General features: G+C 44.4%; 1 protein-coding gene and 2 pseudogenes across 2 annotated transcripts in view; 2 read left to right on the forward strand and 1 right to left on the reverse strand.

Annotated features, from left to right (window-relative positions):
• The first annotated feature begins 7527 nt into the window (after positions 1 to 7527).
• LOC117193838 lies at positions 7528 to 9176 on the forward strand (annotated as a pseudogene).
• Positions 9177 to 16309: 7133 nt separating this feature from the next.
• LOC117192709 lies at positions 16310 to 17977 on the forward strand (annotated as a pseudogene).
• The window catches only part of LOC117192708, a 71097-nt gene continuing 69298 nt past the window's right edge, over positions 17551 to 19349 (reverse strand). The window contains exon 10 of one of the 2 annotated variants that reach the window (XM_033397444.1): positions 17551 to 18312. In XM_033397444.1, the coding sequence (XP_033253335.1) occupies positions 18203 to 18312 (110 nt within the window). In that variant the 3' untranslated portion in view covers positions 17551 to 18202. Of the gene's footprint in view, positions 18313 to 18549; positions 19313 to 19349 lie in introns of those variants that run through there. The other variant, XM_033397446.1, reaches the window with a different exon arrangement.

Here is a 19349-nt window from a genome sequence, read left to right on the forward strand (position 1 = left end):
GCCGAGTCCATCGCGCGCCAACTAAAGGCCATGGATCGCTTTCTCACCAAGGAAGAGCTTGCCGAGTTAGATGAGGCAGAACTTCAAGCTCGCTTAGAGCAAATCGAGCGACTGAATGCGGATTTCGATGCCGCTCAAACGAGCCTTGAAAGGCTGGATTTCCTGCAGTTAGCCCATGATACCCGACTGGACTTTTCGAATGTTTATGTGAAGGTTAGGTCCAGGCTGTCGCGGGAGTTGATGGCTTCTCGCACGGTAAATGTTGCCAATTCAACGGCTCGGCATACTCTCGAGGGGAATTCGTCGTTGTTCGCCTATAATAGTATAGGCCGTTCTCGAATGCCCGAGTTGCAGCTTCCGCGATTCGGGGGGAACTACATGAATTGGCCAGAATTCCACTCGATGTTCTCGACAATGGTGCACAAAGACCATCGTATACCAATCATCGAAAAATTCCAATATCTTCGTGGATGTCTAGATGGTGCTGCGCTGGATACGATTCGTTCCTTGGAACTTTCTGAGGAGAATTACGACAAGGCGTTGAATTTGCTAATGTTGCGATTCGATAATAAACTGTTACATTTTCAGGCACACGTCAAGGCTATTTTCGGGCTGCAAGGGGTGGAGAAGGGCTCAGCTATCGGATTGCGCGCGCTCAGCGACAAAATCAATTCGCACTTGCGTGCACTTCAGACCTTGGCGACCCCGCAGGAGATTTCGGATGGGTTGCTGATCTTCATCATAGGCACGAAACTGGACCACAAAACATAGGAGAAATGGGAAGAGAACTTGCCGACGTCAGGATTGCCTCGGTGGTCAAGCATGGCCTCATTTTTGGAAGCGAGATGTCGGATGCTGGAGAATTTGGGATCAGCCATGGCAACAAGTCCTAGTCAACAGGTGGGAGAAGACAAACCTGTCACCCTTATCACCTCCAGTAACGACCATCCTAACCCCATATGTAACCATTGCAATTCCTCCGAGCATTACATATCTAGATGTCAGGCATTCCTGAATCTCTCTGCGTTTGAACGATACAAAGAAGCAAAGAAGAGCCGCTTGTGTTTGAACTGCCTCAACAAAGGCCATGAATTGCAGAGGTGCAGGTCAGGACTTTGCAGGCATTGCCAGGCCAAACATCACACGCTACTCCACATTCCATCGGGAACTGGTGCTTCATCTTCCTCTTCACCGGCCGAGGAATCGATCCAGCAAGAGGCCGCGACTGTGCTTCTAGCAAGCGGGTGTTCTAGCCCTCCCCCCTCGATCCAGAAATCTCAGCCTAGCCAGAACGTGTTGCTACCTACTGCCCTCGTCCATGTAACAGATCGTTATGGAGCACTTATCCCATGTCGTGCCATTTTGGATTCTGCATCACAGGCAAACTTTGTAACATCTAGACTTGCTGATCAGTTGCAGTTGGATCATCGCTCGTCTTATGTTCACATCTCTGGAATCGGAGAGTCCATTCTACCTTCGAGCAAGTCTGTACATATAGTTGTACAATCCCAGGACGCAAGCTATCGAGCTTCCTTCGCTGCAATTGTCACCAACTCAATTACGGAAATGCAGCCTAACTTCGGCGTAGACGCAAAGGATTGGCCAATGCCGAATAATCTAAAACTAGCTGATCCTAATTTCTCCAAGCCCCAACGTATCGATCTGTTGATAGGTTCTGGTTTGTTCTTCGATTTAATGTGCGTCGGACAGATTCGACTATCAGCCCAATTGCCAACATTGCAGGAGACTAAACTTGGTTGGATAGTATCAGGAAGCATTGATAGCTCGGAGAATAAGCGTGCAGCTTTAGCCGCTTTTGAAAATTCCTCGTGCATCTCTATTGACGATTTTCGACCCACAACACTGGAGTACCAAAACTTAGAGCAGCAGTGCAGGAAGCAGCTGCTCGAGTGCCAGGTGCAAGTAGAAAAACTGCGATCGGAGAATCAGGAACTGCAGCGCGAACTTTTCCATATATTAAAAACCTACATATCCACGCTAAATGAAATTCAACTTTCAACAATTTCTACATTGCCAAATTTCCTGCCATTCTATGCAATTACAGAGGTTCCCGATGATCAAGACGTAATCACGACAAGCCGCCTTCGTAAAGAAGCGCCGATTGCTGCGTTCGACGATCATCCCAGCGTAGCCGCCAGCTGCGCCCAAGCAAGCATCTTCAAGAGGGCCGTTGGAAAAATAGCGGTTCTGCCCCTTCAGGATGGATCTGTTGAAAGCCTTTGCCTTCCAACGGGGGGTGAATGTTCGGAGCAGAACCCAGCCGATTAGCTGCTTGCCAAATAGCACCTAATTCTTGGCCCTCAGCCGCTTATTTTGTTTGTTACTTATGTCTATGTCACTCATTTGTTTGTTAAAGCTTTGCGCTTGCTTGCCCTGCTAATCTCTGCCAGCTCGCTCTTCGCTATCTCCGCTTTGCGTCTGCCTACCGACGTCGGCCGAGCGAAGCTGCGCTTAGCGATCGGAGCGGCAATGTAAAGGGCAGGCAAGCCACACTTGCAATTTGGATGTCACGCATTAAAGAACATATCGTAATTTTATTTCTGCGCCGAGTTTTATTTAATTCGAAATAATTAGTCGGCCGATTGGGGATAAAAAACATTATCTCCACATTGTGGATGCCCCAGATTTTCGTCCTTTGCGGGGGCGGAAGGGGGTGTGGCGAAATTTGGACACGAAACGGTCAAGGTCCGATATCACAGGAGTGTGGATACCAAATTTGGTTGCTCTGGCTCTTATAGGTTCTGAGATCCTTGAACTCATATTTTGCAATTGGCAAAACCGACCATGAAACCTGTGTGTTAGAGAGAGACAGAGCGAGAAAGAATGAAATTGTTTTCTTGATTCTGGCTATAATAATTATACGATCTGGTTGAGATCTTCCATTTTAAAACATATAGTTATCCTCTACGATTCTGCGTTTTTGGTTTTATCGTATCTTTAAAAATGTGTATGCCACAGATTTTCGTCCTTTGTGGCGGCGGAAGTGGGCGTGGCGAAGTTTTGAAATATTTTTGTAGCAGTGACATATCACAGAAGTCTGGATACAAAACATCGTTGCTCTAGCTCTTATAGTCTTTGAGCACTAGGCGCTGAAGGGGACGGACAGACGGACGGACGGACAGACGGACAGACAGACATGGCTCAATCGACTCGGCTATTGATGCTGATCAAGTATATATATACTTTATGGGGTCGGAAACGATTCCTTCTGGACGTTACACACATCCACTTTTACCACAAATCTAATATACCCCAATACTCATTTTGAGTATCGGGTATAATAAAATGACTTCACTTTATGGTTTTATTTACTCACTGTTTCTTATACCCGATACTCAAAATGAGTATTGGGGTATATTAGATTTGTGGTAAAAGTGGATGTGTGTAACGTCCTGTCTGTCTGTCCGTCTGTCCGTCCGTCCGTCCGTCCGTCCGTCCGTCCGTCCCCTTCAGCGCCTACTGCTCAAAGACTATAAGATCTAGAGCAACGATGTTTTGGATCCAGACTTCTGTGATCTGTCACTGCTACAAAAATATTTCAAAACTTCGCCCCGCCCACTTCCGCCCCCACAAAGGACGAAAATCTGTGGCATCCACATTTTTAAAGATACGATAAAACCAAAAACGCAGAATCGTAGAGGATGACTATATGTTCTAGAGTGTAAAATCTCAACCAGATCGTATAATTATTATAGCCAGAATTAAGAAAAGAATTTCATTCTTGCTCGCTGTGTCTCTCTCTAACACACAGGTCGGCTTTGCCAATTGCAAAATATGAGTTCAAGGATCTCAGAACCTATAAGAGCCAGAGCAACCAAATTTGGTATCCACACTCCTGTGATATCGGGCCTTGACCGTTTCGTGTCCAAATTTCGCCACACCCCCTTCCGCCTCCGCAAAGGACGAAAATCTGGGGCATCCACAAATCTCAGAGACTATTAAGGCTAGAGTAACCAAATTTGGTATCCGCACTTCTGTTAGATCTCACTATAAAACGTATATCTCAGAATTTCGCCCCACCCTTTTCCGCCCCCACAAAGGACGAAAATCTGTTGCATCCACAATATTGCACATTCGAGAAAACTAAAAACGCAGAATCATAGATACTGACCATATCTATCAGATTGCTGAATCTGGATCAGATCAGATCATTTTTATAGCCAAAAGGAACAAGTCAATTTGCACTGGCTACGCAGCCCCCGACGTCACGCTTAGACTGATTTTCTGTCTCTCTCGCACGCACTCCTTAACGTGTCGTTTAATATTAGCGGCGTCTGTCGGATGAGAGCCATACTGACTTAGTATCGGGTATAACTGTGGAGTTGCGGTGTCCGCAGCAACTCACAACGTTCCCCCTCGTTTTTATACCCGATACTCAAAATGAGTATTGGGGTATATTAGATTTGTGGTAAAAGTGGATGTGTGTAACGTCCAGAAGGAATCGTTTCCGACCCCATAAAGTATATATATTCTTGATCAGCATCAATAGCCGAGTCGATTGAGCCCTGTCTGTCTGTCCGTCTGTCCGTCCGTCCGTCCGTCCGTCCGTCCGTCCGTCCGTCCGTCCGTCCGTCCGTCCGTCCGTCCCCTTCAGCGCCTACTGCTCAAAGACTATAAGATCTAGAGCAACGATGTTTTGGATCCAGACTTCTGTGATATGTCACTGCTACAAAAATATTTCAAAACTTCGCCCCGCCCACTTCCGCCCCCACAAAGGACGAAAATCTGTGGCATCCACATTTTTAAAGATACGATAAAACCAAAAACGCAGAATCGTAGAGGATGACTATATGTTCTAGAGTGTAAAATCTCAACCAGATCGTATAATTATTATAGCCAGAATCAAGAAAACAATTTCATTCTTTCTCGCTCTGTCTCTCTCTAACACACAGGTTTCATGGTCGGTTTTGCCAATTGCAAAATATGAGTTCAAGGATCTCAGAACCTATAAGAGCCAGAGCAACCAAATTTGGTATCCACACTCCTGTGATATCGGACCTTGACCGTTTCGTGTCCAAATTTCGCCACCCCCCCTTCCGCCCCCGCAAAGGACGAAAATCTGGGGCATCCACAAATCTCAGAGACTATTAAGGCTAGAGTAACCAAATTTGGTATCCGCACTTCTGTTAGATCTCACTATAAAACGTATATCTCAGAATTTCGCCCCACCCCCTTCCGCCCCCACAAAGAACGAAAATCTGTTGCATCCACAATATTGCACATTCGAGGAAACTAAAACCGCAGAATCATAGATAATGTCCATATCTATCATATTGCTTAATCTTTTTCAGATCAGATCATTTTTATAGCCAAAAGGAACAAATCAATTTGCACTGGCTACGCAGCGCCCGACGTCACGCTCAGACTGATTTTCTGTCTCTCTCGCACGCACTCCTTGTCGTGTCGTTTAATATTAGCAGCGTCTGCCGGAGGAAAGCCATACTGAATTAGTATCGGGTATAACTGTAGAGTTGCGGTGTCCGCAGCAACTCACAACGTTCCCCCTCGTTTTGTAGTGTTGCGGTCCATCGGCGAAAGCGCTTTCTCGATGCCAGCTGATAAATCTTCGTGAGGGATCAAGAGTTTTTTATTTATTTATTTTTTTTGTTGTACCTGTATGTGTAAACTGGCACTTGCACTCACACTCGCCCAAGGAGAGCACAACGAAATCCCCCTTACCCCTTTGCAGTGGAATTAATAGGTATGTTTTTTATACCCGATACTCAAAATGAGTATTGGCGTATATTAGATTTGTGGTAAAAGTGGATGTGTGTTACGTCCAGAAGGAATCGCTTCCGACCCCATAAAGTATATATATTCTTGATCAGCATCAATAGCCGAGTCGATTGAGCCCTGTCTGTCTGTCCGTCTGTCCGTCCGTCCGTCCGTCCGTCCGTCCGTCCGTCCGTCCGTCCCCTCCAGCGCCTAGTGCTCAAAGACTATAAGAGCTAGAGCAACGATGTTTTGGATCCAGACATCTGTGATATGTCACTGCTACAAAAATATTTCAAAACTTTGCCCCGCCCACTTCCGCCCCCACACAGGACGAAAATCTGTGGCATCCACATTTTTAAAGATACGATAAAACCAAAAATGCAGAATCGTAGAGGATGACTATATGTTCTAGAGTTTAAAATCTCAACCAGATCGTATAATTATTATAGCCAGAATCAAGAAAACAATTTCATTCTTTCTCGCTCTGTCTCTCTCTAACACACAGGTTTCATGGTCGGTTTTGCCAATTGCAAAATATGAGTTCAAGGATCTCAGAACCTATAAGAGCCAGAGCAACCAAATTTGGTATCCACACTCCTGTGATATCGGACCTTGACCGTTTCGTGTCCAAATTTCGCCACACCCCCTTCCGCCCCCGCAATGGACGAAAATCTGGGGCATCCACAAATCTCAGAGACTATTAAGGCTAGAGTAACCAAATTTGGTATCCGCACTTCTGTTAGATCTCACTATAAAACGTATATCTCAGAATTTCGCCCCACCCCCTTCCGCCCCCACAAAGAACGAAAATCTGTTGCATCCACAATATTGCACATTCGAGAAAACTAAAAATGCAGAATCATAGATAATGACTATATCTATCAGATTGCTGAATCTGGATCATATCGGATTATTTTTGTAGCCAAAAGCAAGAAATCAATTTGCAGTGGCCACGCAGCGCCCGACGTCACGCTCAGACTGATTTTCTGTCTCTCTCGCACGCACTCTTTGTCGTGTGGTTCAATATTAGCGGCGTCTGCCGCAGGAGAGCCATACTGACTTAGTATCGGGTATAACTGTAGAGTTGCGGTGTACGCAGCAACTCACAACGTTCCCCCTCGTTTTTTTATCTATAGCTTATTATAAATTCATTATTTTACTCATTTGCTCTACTTCCTCTTCCTATTCTTTTCTCCTTTCCCGTCCACTCGCACTCTCTCTCTCCTTCTGCGTTCGACCGAATATTTGAGCCGATCCCGCTACCTTTCCGTTAACTCGCTCTGGCTTTACGGTTTCGGTTCAACCACTGGAGTTCTATGACACTGCGGCACTGAGACGAAGGGTTCTTCCGTTTACAAAAAAAGTTTGATCGAAAATTGGTTTTCGTTTTCTTTTGATCTGCTCGCGATACACGAAGCTCATTGATTTCTATTTATTTATTTGTTGATTGTTTTTTAGCTACTAGATCTACGCGCGTGTAAACAATATAATCACGAGTCCCACCCCTTTTTACATGCCAGAATGTACACGACTTTAGAGCACTGGGCGGCGTCTTCGTAGCGGGTTTTTGAATATATTTTAAAAAGGTTTTGGGTAGTTTGAAAAAATATTTCAAGGATTCGATTCTATTCTATATATATATATGTATATATTCACCTTATAATATTTATATTCTCTATGTCACTTTTAAGAAAAAAGCACCATGCACCTCGGGGGTAAGAACTAAATTAATTCTTTATTCTAGTTTACCTGGTAAGGTAAGCTTGGGGTGTCGTGTGGATCGCGTGAAAGATGGATCGCGTGCTCACAGACTGTTAACGTGGGGAGTTAACAGCGCTGTTGCTCGGCGATTGTTTTTTATATGATCTTTCATGTCAAATATGTGAGGAAGAAGCAGAAACCCTTACACTACGGTCACTCTAAACGGAACTCACGCGGAATGAAAGAGAAAGAGAAAAGTCGATCGATCCAGTTGAGTATTAGGGAATAACTATTTATTACAAATCTTAGTGCTTGAGTACTGGGCATAAGAGAGAGAATACAGTGGTGAATTTAGTACAATTATGGTGAGTAAATACAAAAAGTGAGCGTAGGCTCTCTATTTTACGAGGGTCATTTGAATACTTGTTCCTTAAAGGAGTTTGACCGAACAGATGGCATTAATAAATATAATGAATTTGTGGCTCTCCACAAGTGCCAGTCCACCTTTGGCCAGCTCTTTATCGGATGTTGGCCGTAGAAACCTTTGATGCCGGCGAAGCTCTGCAGCTGATGTTGATTGACTACGACGAGGATGAAGACGAGCAGAACATCGCCGACGATGACGATAGCACTCACCCAGTGTACGCCTTGGCCGTGAACAGGGAATTAAAGCAAGCGATCCCCAAGCCGCTTACTTGATAGACCATTGTTGGACCTTTCGGCTGGACAGCGCCCGCCAGGCCCTGGAACCAAACCCCCAACTGGCAGATCGATTGTCTGCCATAACCGGCGTGGATCTGGAGCATGAGCAACGCGTTGAGAAGATACTGAAACGCCTGTGGAGGTACTGTCATGCCTATTCTATTCTCACCGGAAGTAACTCCGATGAGGAACGCATACCCATATGGTATGTGATGGACGAAATCGGTTCGGTAAACCACTCGGATGACCCAAATTTCCGCCTTGTGCCATTCCTCTACCTCAATACCCAAACCACTTATAGAATTCTGTTTCCAATCAAAGATTGTGAGCAAAATGAGCTATTGACCCGGGATATGATCGAGTATGTGGGCAAGGATGCACCACAAAGAGCTGCCCTGCTATTGCCCTGGCGCGATAATTTAACTGGCGAGAGCTTCTTGCAGGTGGAGCCCAGTGCTGACTACTTTACCAGCGGACACATACCAGAAACGTATCCTAAAAGGAACACCAATCTCTTGCCAGCTCCGAATCGATGTGATTCGTTGAAGGTTTATGCCGAGTACGAGGTGGTCCGGCAGTATTTAACAGATACAAATTTCCTCTTGGTCAACGCTGAAGAGGAAGCCGATGTGTTGTGGCTCATCCACCACTTCAAAGAATTTGAGGAATTTTCCGAGAAGTCGCCTCGTAAATTCGTCAATCAGTTTCCATTTGAATACGTGATCACCATCAAAGATCTGCTCAGCATTGTGTGTCGTCGGGCAGCCAAAGAACATCACAATGCAGCCACTTTGGAAACATATCCCGCCTCGTTGCCCACCACCTACAATCTGTCGACAGAGCTGACAGAGTTTGTCGCGTATTACCAGTCGAGGGCAGTCAAAGGTCTGGACAACCATTGGATCGTCAAGCCCTGGAACCTGGCTTCAAATCTCTGTGCGCCATGGCTGGCTTTCCCTCAGTGCCGAAAATTTCAGGCAGATCCAAATCATATCGTTGTGGCTTAGGGAATTGCGATTCAAGTGATCGAACAGCGACCCCAGCGGGTAGTAGTGTGTCATGAGCCAGAGCTGGGTGCACGAGTTTCGCGACGTCATATCAGAGCCAATGAAGCCGAGAATGTTCTCGTGGCGCAGCAAAACAGTGCTGCAAGAAAGTAAGTCCAAGGATTGACTATCATTTCAAAATTTGAGCAGCAAACGTTAGTTCTCACCTGTAGATTTCCGTCTCCCGCTTCCAGGACTCCTCGTCGCGACTGAAGAATATTTTGATGGCTATGCTCTCGCCATGCCAATGACCACGCCACACCTCGCCGTACTTGCCTCGCCCAATGTACTCGATCAAGGTCACCTGCTTGGCCACGGTACGCTGCACTAGCAAGGGTAGACCACTACCCGATTCAGACGTCACCGAATGCTGCAGGTATTCACGAAGGGTGCTGTCCCCGGCGCTGGTGGCACGCAACAGCTCATCATTGACCAAATACGACTCGGGATCCTGTTTGGTGCGCGAGGCAGCCAAGCGCTTGCGGTGGCTCCGCCGTATATAATAGATGGCGACGGTGCCCAGCAGAGTTATGATCAGAAAATACATATGTACATTGTGGTGCACATAGCTCAAGCAAATCCGATTGATGGTGCCCGTTCCAAACTGGAACTTGAGTATCGTCCTGCAAAGGACTTTGGATATGGGCCTAGCAGACAACCTAATGGCTGTTGTCTGCGATGGTTGCCCAGCGAATGGCTAGCCGTTTCAAATGCCAATTGGCATTTTCCAGCTTTGTGGGATTTCACCCATCTGGACAAGATTTTTTACGGCAACTCAAGAGCGCCCTTCTCCGATATCATTCTTAGAAATTTATGTAGGAAACGAAGGAAAGAGAGAGACACGAAGCGGTCGTGTTTTCGTCGTGTCGTCGGGATAGAGCAGTAATCGGCTCTGAGAGAGCCGATAGCAAGAGAGAGAGAGAGATCAGTCAGTTGTCAGTTCAGCCACGCATCAGACGTACACGCATATAATTAGTCACAAACATACTTGTAAGACTTGGAGCTGTTATAATTTTAAGTCCAACATACTTATCAAATAAATGTTACTCGTTGCCATCAAGCAACTTAAACTACTACAAATTGGGGGCTCGTCCGAAAATAAGCCCAAGACAACAACATTTGCAAGTGAGATTTGTGCGTGTATTTGGAAATTTTGGCGACCACGAGACTGGTGACACAAGAGATCGGTCGCGGTGCGAAATTGAATTGCAGTCTGGCCTATAAGTGCGAGAGAGACACTTGTCGAAGAAGGCGCATTAGTGTGAGCAGACATTCAAGAGAGCTGGAGCGACAAAACTACGGCAGACGGCAGCAAACACAGCAAGAATCAAAACCTTCGTTGTTGTTGTTGTGCATTGCGTCTGAGAGGCTAGAGCTACAAGGAGACAGGCGGCACAGAGAAGACAATCTGAGCGCGTTCGTTCCAAAGAGAGCAGAAGCGACAAAACGACGGCAGACGGCAGCAAACACAGCAAGAATCAAAGAACATTGATTGTTGTTGTGTTGCACTGCGTCGGACGGCAACTACAAGAAGAGACAAGCAGCAAGGAGACGACCATTTTGTAACAGCAGAAGCAGCGACGATTCGGGAGGCGACAACGAGTTAACGGCGAACAGCGAGAGCAAGGCAAGGCAACAAAGAGAGGACGGCAACAGCGACATCGACAGGCAAGCGAGATCTGGATGTGGTGGTGTGTGTGCGTCAAATTTGGAGTCTGGAAAGTTCTGCGCAGAAGCGAGAGTTAACAAGGGTAAACCCATAGTAAGGTGAGCGTTAACAGAGAAGCGATCGTTAACAGTGACGACTTTAAAGGCGTTTTCGGAGTCGATGTTAACTGGAAAATTGTTAACAGGCCAGCAGTAATAAGGTTGTTTAAGTTGATTTAATTAATAATATCAATTATTTTGTATTTAAATCGTCACGATGCAAGTTGAAGAGATAATGACACTAAGAGTCGCAGATTTGCGAGAGAAGTTAAGAGAGCTTGCGTTGCAGACGACGGGACGAAAGCGCGATTTGCAAGATAGACTATTAATACATCACGGCTTTCCAGTTGAGGATGAAGAAGAGTCAGAGGATGAGTCCGTAGTAACAGCAGTTGATGATACCGTAGCAGTTCAACCAGGTACGCGACATGCAGAGTATAAATGTTGGTTTACGCTAAAAGACGTGGAAGGTAGTGTGTCACAATTTTCTGGTTCTAATAACCCCGACATCAATCAATGGATAGAGGAATTAGAAGAATGCGCAGCTACTGTTCAATGGAGTCAATTACAATTATTCATTTATGCCAAGCAGTTGTTAGTTGGTGCAGCAAAATCTTTCGCTCGTAGTTTGCGTGATATTCGTAACTGGAATTCGTTGAAGGCAGCTCTGTTGGATGAGTTTAGTGTTAAACTGTCGTCCGTAGAAGTACATAGAATGTTGCAAAAGCGCCAGCAGAAAAAAGGAGAGTCGTTGCATGAGTTTTTGTATGCGTTAATGAAGATAGCCAAGCCAATTAAACTAGATGATGAGAGTTTAATCGAATATTTTGTGGATGGTATACCAGACGCTAGGGCAAGTAAGGCAATGCTGTACCAAGCTAGAAACTTAAAGGAGCTTAAATTTCAGATCGATGTTTACCAGAAAGCTAGAGGCGGATCCAAGCCGATGAGTAAGAATTGGCCGCTGAGTAATAAAAGTGAGAGTTCGGTGATGGGTCGATGGCAGAGAATTTTAGGAAATGTTTTAAGTGTGGAGACAAATCGCATTTGAGGAAAGATTGTCCCAAAAATGATTTTTGTTGTTTCAAATGTGGCCAACCAGGACACCGTGCTGCAAGCTGTAATGTCAAGGTCGAAACCAGACAAGAAAAGAGATCGAATACGAACATTATTCGAGATAAGGAAGTCGTTGATAAGCCGTCAGGTATTTTCACTCCATCAGGTTTGGAATTAAAGGATATTAAGTACGCGAATTTGGTATTCCAAGGTTTGATTGATACTGGAGCAGATTTGTGTTTAATTCGCAGGAGGGTATTTTTGAAATTTGGAAATCTTGAACTGATCGGCCAGGAGAAATGTTTAACAGGTATTGGAGATAGTCAAGTTGTAACTTTTGGTAGCTTTTCGATACCAGTGAAAATCGATGAGATTGAAATGGAGGTAGAATTTCATGTCATTCCAGACGAGGATATTGGTTTTGAAGCCATTTTAGGAAGGACTATTCTGGATCATGTTGACATGAAAGTTTCTAAGACAGGAACAAGATTTGTTCGTAGAGTTTGTGGCGAGGATAAAGATAAGAAACTTGATCAGGTAGCATCGTCCTCATGCGTGGAATTGTTTAATGAATATAAAGGCATTTGCATGTCAAGTATTGACGAAGTTGAGAAGGAGTTTTCAATTGATGTTGGTCATCTCAGTGAAGCACATGCTAGAGAGGTTAGGGGTATGGTAGGAAAGTAGAGAGAAATGTAGAAGCGCCGATAAAAATGAAAATTGTATTAGTGGAAGAGATACCAGTTTTCCAGCATCCGAGACGATTACCGTTGTGTGAACAGGAAATCGTGGACAAGCAAGTGGAAGAGTGGCTGGCTCAGAAGATTATAAGGCCAAGTACATCGGAGTATGCATCACCAGTAGTGTTGGTACCCAAAAAGAACGGTAGCAAGAGACTATGCTGTGATTACCGAAAGCTGAATGAGAAAATAGTTCGCGATAACTTTCCAATGTCACATATGGATACAGTGTTGGAGAAACTGCAGGGTGCAAAGTATTTCACCACGTTGGATTTAACGAATGGTTTTTTCCATGTGCCTGTAGAAGTCGAGTCTCAAAAATATACGTCTTTTGTGACTCAGAATGGTCAGTTCGAATTTTTATATGTACCATTTGGAATTTCAAATTCTCCAGCGGTGTTTACCAGATTTATAATGGCTGTGTTGAGAGATTTGGTAAAGAATAATGAAGCAGCAGTCTATATGGATGACGTTATTATTTGTAGTCAAGATATAGAAGAGGGTTTGTTAAAGTTGAGAAAAGTACTGAAGATAGCGGAAATGAATGGGCTACGTATAAATTGGAGAAAGTGTCAGCTGATACGACAAAAGGTTAATTTTCTGGGGTATATAATAGAAAAGAATACGATAAGACCAAGTGATGAGAAGACGAGGGCAGTCGAAAAGTTCCCATTGCCAGTTGATAAAAAAGCAGTGCAGCGTTTCTTATTTCCGAAAGTTTATTGAGGGTTATGCTGTTATTGCAAAACCATTGATAGATCTGCTGCGGAAGGATGTTAAATTTGAATTTAAGGAGATACATCAGGTTGCGTTTGAACAACTAAAGGTAGCATTGATTAGTAGACCTGTTTTAGAAAGGTACAACCCGAAGTTGGAGACAGAAATCCATACTGATGCATCAAAATGGGGGTATGGAGCCGTGTTACTGCAAAAGAGTTTGGAAGACAGCCAATTCCATCCAGTTCAATATATGAGCCGTAGGACTAAGCCATGTGAAGAGAAATATCCTGCTTATGACCTTGAGGTTCTGGCAATTATCGAAGCTTTAGCGAAATGGCGTATATACGTTTTGGGTATAAAGTTCAAAATTGTCACAGACTGTAATGCATTTACAATGACGATCAAAAAGAAAGACGTTCCTTTGAGAGTAGCACGTTGGGCCATGTACCTACAAGATTTTAATTATGTTATAGAACATCGCTCAGGAACGAAGATGAGGCACGTTGACGCGTTGAGTCGTGTATCTTGTTTTATGGTGACCGAAAGTATAGCTCATCGTTTGAAAGAAGCTCAGCTAACCGACGATTGGGTTAAGGCTGTTAAAAGTATTGTGGAGGACAAGGAATATGAGGATTATTATATTCAGAATCAGATTTTGTTTAAGGATCCGGATAAGGAGCTCATCGTAGTACCAGCTCAGTTGGAAAATGAGATTATATCAATAGCACATAAGCAAGGACATTTTTCAGTTAAAAAGACACAAGATATCATTGAAAAGTCGTATTATATTCCGAAGTTAAAAGACAAAGTATGGCGCGTAATAAATAGTTGTGTCGAGTGTATCATTGTCAAAGAAAAGACAGGAAAACGTGAGGGTTATTTGCAACCAATAGACAAGGGTGATAGGCCGTTACAAACGTATCACATTGATCACGTTGGACCAATGGAAATGACTAAAAAACAGTACAATTATATACTGGTTGTCGTTGATGGATTTTCTAAGTTTGTTTGGTTATATTCTACACGTAGTACAGGTCTTGAAGAGGTCGTTAAGTGTTTGGAAATTCAGGGGACTAGTTTTGGTAATCCGAACAGAATAGTGACGGATAGGGGTGCAGCGTTTATGTCCAATTTGTTTCGTGAATATTGTGAGAGAGAGAAAATACAGCATTTAATGATTGCCACAGGCGCTCCACGTGGGAATGGTCAAGTCGAAAGGATGCACAAGATAGTGGTGCCTATGTTGTCGAAATTGTGTCAGGGTAATTCCGGTAGTTGGTATAAGCATCTAGAAAAAGTACAGCAAATGATCAACAGTGTTGAGCCGCGAAGTACCAAGGTAACACCTTTCAAGATATTGACTGGGCTAGACATGCGTATAGGAATGGATCCAAAAATAAAAGAAATATTGGAAGAATCACTTATCGAAGAGTTGAACAAGGACCGCGAAAAAATTAGAAAGGAAGTAGTTGAAAACATTGCACGGTTACAGCAGGAAAACAAGAAGAGTTTTGACTTAAAAAGGAAACTAGATAGACAGTATGAGGTTAATGAGCTAGTAGCTATCAAGCGTACTCAGTATGGTACTGGATTAAAGCTAAAAGGAAAGTATCTAGGGCCGTATAAGGTGGTTAGGGTAAAGAATCATGGAAGGTACGAAGTCGAGAAGATTGGGGATACTGAGGGTCCCTATAAGACCTCTACAGTTTCAGAATATATGAAACCTTGGCTAGACCCATCCGAGGCGAATGGTCCGTCAGGACAGCCGAATGTAGGAAACGAAGGAAAGAGACAGACACGAAACGGTCGTGTTTTCGTCGTGTCGTCGGGATAGAGCAGTAATCGGCTCTGAGAGAGCCGATAGCAAGAGAGAGAGAGAGATCAGTCAGTTGTCAGTTCAGCCACGCATCAGACGTACACGCATATAATTAGTCACAAACATACTTGTAAGACTTGGAGCTGTTATAATTTTATACTTATCAAATAAATGTTACTCGTTGCCATCAAGCAACTTAAACTACTACATTTATACAATTCGAGCTTCACGCCAACGAATTGGAGGGAAGTCTTTGATTTTGCAAGATTATCACCCAATAGTCCCCGCGGAGTATCATGATTATTATCCACCAGAGCTATTCAATATCAGAAAGATAGTTGAACATTTTTTTTTTTTGTTCCGCGCGCAACCCCGTTGGGGCTAAGGGACATAAATTCCAGTAAGCTCGAGGCAATGGGTTTCATCATTAAAAGGCTTGCGGCGGACATTATAGATTATGCATCCCACATTAGCCAGCCTAATGGACTTCAAAAGGATGCTCTCTATTTTATAGCCCGCTTAGTCGGCGCTCTAGCTCTATTAACTGAAGAAACCGCGTAGAATATCTCTTTTCAAAGTTTTACTTCCCTGCAATTTGCTAGAGTACAGTCTGTTACATAAGGACTTATAAAGATCCTGAAGACGCCGGTGTCCAGACGCCAACCAGTAGTTGTTGCCATCCAGTAGAGGCGTCTCGTCTCCTGGTCGAATCTGATGCGCGCCCTCGGCGTTGTACACTCTGCACAGGAATTTTCCTTTTTTCCGCCACGTGTCGACGAAAAGAGCTGTTCGGCTGCACCAGCAACCCCCTCGGCACCCCGGCACCCCTCTGGACAACGTCGTTTGGCAGCGTTTGTCAGAACGATTCTGTCTTTCTGACGTCATTCTGTTCTTCTTCTTCATTTTTCTGTCATTTTGACGTCATTTCTGTTCTTCTTCTTCATTTTTCTGTCATTTTGACGTCATTTTTGAAAAATACCGGAAAATACCAACAAAAAACAATTGCAGCTCTGGTCACGTTAAGCAGCTGTTTCTGGCAGAACTTAGCCGTTTTCCATTACTGCAGAAATTCGTCAGTATTTACGGTATATTTTGATATATTTTATTCCAGAAGGCTCTTATTTGTAAACAAAGCAGCATTTGCCCTTTATTCGCTTTATTTAAAAAACAAGAGTTGTATTTGTTTGTGTGTGATTAAATCTAAACGAACAGATGTGAAACAAATTCAACTCTAGCCAACCAAAAATTAAGATCATCTGTTTTGGTGCATCGTCAGGATATGTTGCACTTTGTCTTCTAGCCTCCTACTCGTGATTTACCGTTGCCGAAAATATGGAATCTCAAGCGTCCAAGACGGGCGACTTTTTCTACGGCTGGGATCTATTGTTCAAGACTATCCGGGCTGATGTCAACAAGAAGGCCGACGTGCTGATGGCACTGGTGCACTTTCTGCTGACCAAGCACTATAAGTTTCACTGCGTGGGAATTGGCGATGATGTGTGTATTATCCACCATGTCGAATGGTGGTGCGATGCTTGAATAATGCTTTCGTTTCCTTTAGAAAACACTATCGGAGGAGGAGGTGGGAAGTGAGCTGCTTCCTGACAACTGGAACAACGATGACACCAAGTACTCGCTCCGCTATGAGCACGAAAAGGTGCTCTATCTGCTTATTGCTCACATAAGCGAAGAGGACTTGCTTATCAATTTATTGGACATCAATACGAAGAAGGTATCCAATATTTGCATCGATCCCGAAAGCCTGGTGGCCGCTGTTAACAGAAACATTACCACACTGGTGCCAACTGCTTCGGAGGTTGTCGACCGTTTCCGCAAGGAGCTGTTGGACCCGGTGTTCAAAGGAAATTCGCGCTAAGTGACCACTCAGACCATCACAGAACCACAACGATCCAGTGCACCGGATCCACTGAGCATAGGGCCACCAAGACATGGCGGGTAAGGCAGTAGCAGATAGCTGAATCCCTGTCCCGTTTAGATCATTTATGCCCGGAGGATATGAGCCTCGCCCTTTTGGCTTTCCGGACATCGGTCGCGGGGACCTGGACCCACTCGGTCGCGGTGGTCCTGGTAATCTATTCCCGTTCCCCTCGCATCCCGGCATGCCTGGAAATGGTATCTCATATCCACGCTTCGATCCGTTTGGACCCATCGATCCGAACATACCCAATCGCGGGCCCAATCCAGACCACATGCGCCCACCCAACTGGGACTCGGATTACTATATGAGGCGCAACAAAAATCAATAGTTTATAATCCATAGTGCAGGTACATGTGGAGTACTTATTTGGAATGCAATAGGATTTTGATTGGATTTTCTTGAAAATAGTTTTATTACGGTTCATAAACAAATACAGAATATTTCGATATACAATAAAATTCAATTCAGCCTGCAAATCCAAATAATTCCTTTGTCATACGATTGCTGGCAAAAGAAAAATGTACAACAATCTTAACTGAACTTAAGGACTGATGCTCCAGATCTCTCTCTCCTCGATCATCGCTATGTCATGGCGATTCATTTCGTATTATAAAGAAATCAATTTGTGTTTTTGTTCATTGCAAGTGCCAAATGTAAAGTGCAACATAATCTCAAAACATCTACAGAAAAATACATCCAGCGAAATGTCTGTCGTATAGCTAAACATTAGAATGGTTTGTGGTTGGTGTTGCTTTGCTTACGCCTAGGCTAATATTATAAGTATTACCAATAATATTTTGCTAAATTAATGTAATGTATATAATATTTCATGCTCCTTGCTGCTGGTTGACTTAAATTAGCGCTGCTGTCGCCGCCGGGCATGCATGCATCCAGCGGATTGCTTAGCTGTACAACTAATCGTAATGTTTTTTGTGCCTTGGCTGCTGCTGCTACTGGCTGCTCCATCCCAAGCCGCGCGGCGACTGCTTATGTGCAAATGTGTGTCGTGTCGGTCTCTCGCCGGGTGCAGTCCCTCGCATCAGTCCCATTCCCCGATAAACATGCGTGGTGTGGGCACATATCCGCGTGTGGGCAGCGGTAAATGGCGGCCATAGATGTGATTGTATGGTGATTCAACAAGCTCCGAATCTACAAGAAGCACAGAGATCAAAGATTACAAAGCGATTCCCAAATAACAAGCATTCCCTGAATCATTTAAGCAGATATTAATGTGTATGTACAACGGCAGTAGCTGTGGCTGTCCAGGAGTCTAGGAGTCCAGGTAAGAGTTAGTAAACATTTCGTACAGTTTAGTTCTGTTCACCGGGTTCTCAAAGTTGGCGGGTAGGTGGTGGATTGGGCAACATAAAAACTATGTATAATATATATGGTATGGTGGTATTTATATGTACAGCAACCGATCCGAAGGGGTAACCCACAAAACAAGTAACAGAAATCGACGTTGTCTGTGCCAAAATAACCTCATTTTCAGTAAACGTAAACGTATGCGTATGCGTTCGTTCAATAGTCGAGTATTTGAATTTTCTTCAGGCTGAGACTGCGCGGCTTGCGTGGCTTTAGGTAGCCATAAATGGACTCCATGTCGCTGATGTCAAGGCGGCTGGCACTGCGCCCAGTTCTGGCAGCTGGGGGAGGTGGCGGTCCATGCAGCAGTCCATTTGCCGCCCCCTGGGCATTGTTCGCTGTTGGGTACTGTATTGGTGATGCTTTTTTTGATGCTGCTGCTGCTGCAACTGCTGCTCCTCCACTGGCATTAGTGGTCATTGTTGCTGTTGCTGTTGTTGTTGCTGATGCTGCTACTGCTCCACCGCTAGATGATGCTGTTGTGGTCGCTTTCGCTTGTTGTGCTTGGGCTGATGTTGCTATACTTTTGTTTTTACTATTGAAATTATTTTTGCTTTTCAAGATGTCGTCATTGTTTTTGTTGCTGTTCGTTAACTGTCTTTTGTTCTTGTTGCTGCTGATGTTGTGGCTGTTGTTGTTTTTGTTATTGTTGTTGCTGTTTTTGTTGTTCGTTGCATTGTCATATCGTCGGTTGTCAGAGTTTTGAAAATGTTTCGCCTCCTGCTGCTGTCGCTTGCCGCCCCGCCAACTGGGCGATGGCAGCACCGGCGCCTTGTGCTGGCTGCTCCTGTTGTGGTACTGCGTCCAGTACTGCCAAATTG

Source organism: Drosophila miranda, assembly GCF_003369915.1.
Source record: "Drosophila miranda strain MSH22 chromosome Y unlocalized genomic scaffold, D.miranda_PacBio2.1 Contig_Y2_pilon, whole genome shotgun sequence".
Lineage (NCBI taxonomy): Eukaryota > Metazoa > Arthropoda > Insecta > Diptera > Drosophilidae > Drosophila > Drosophila miranda.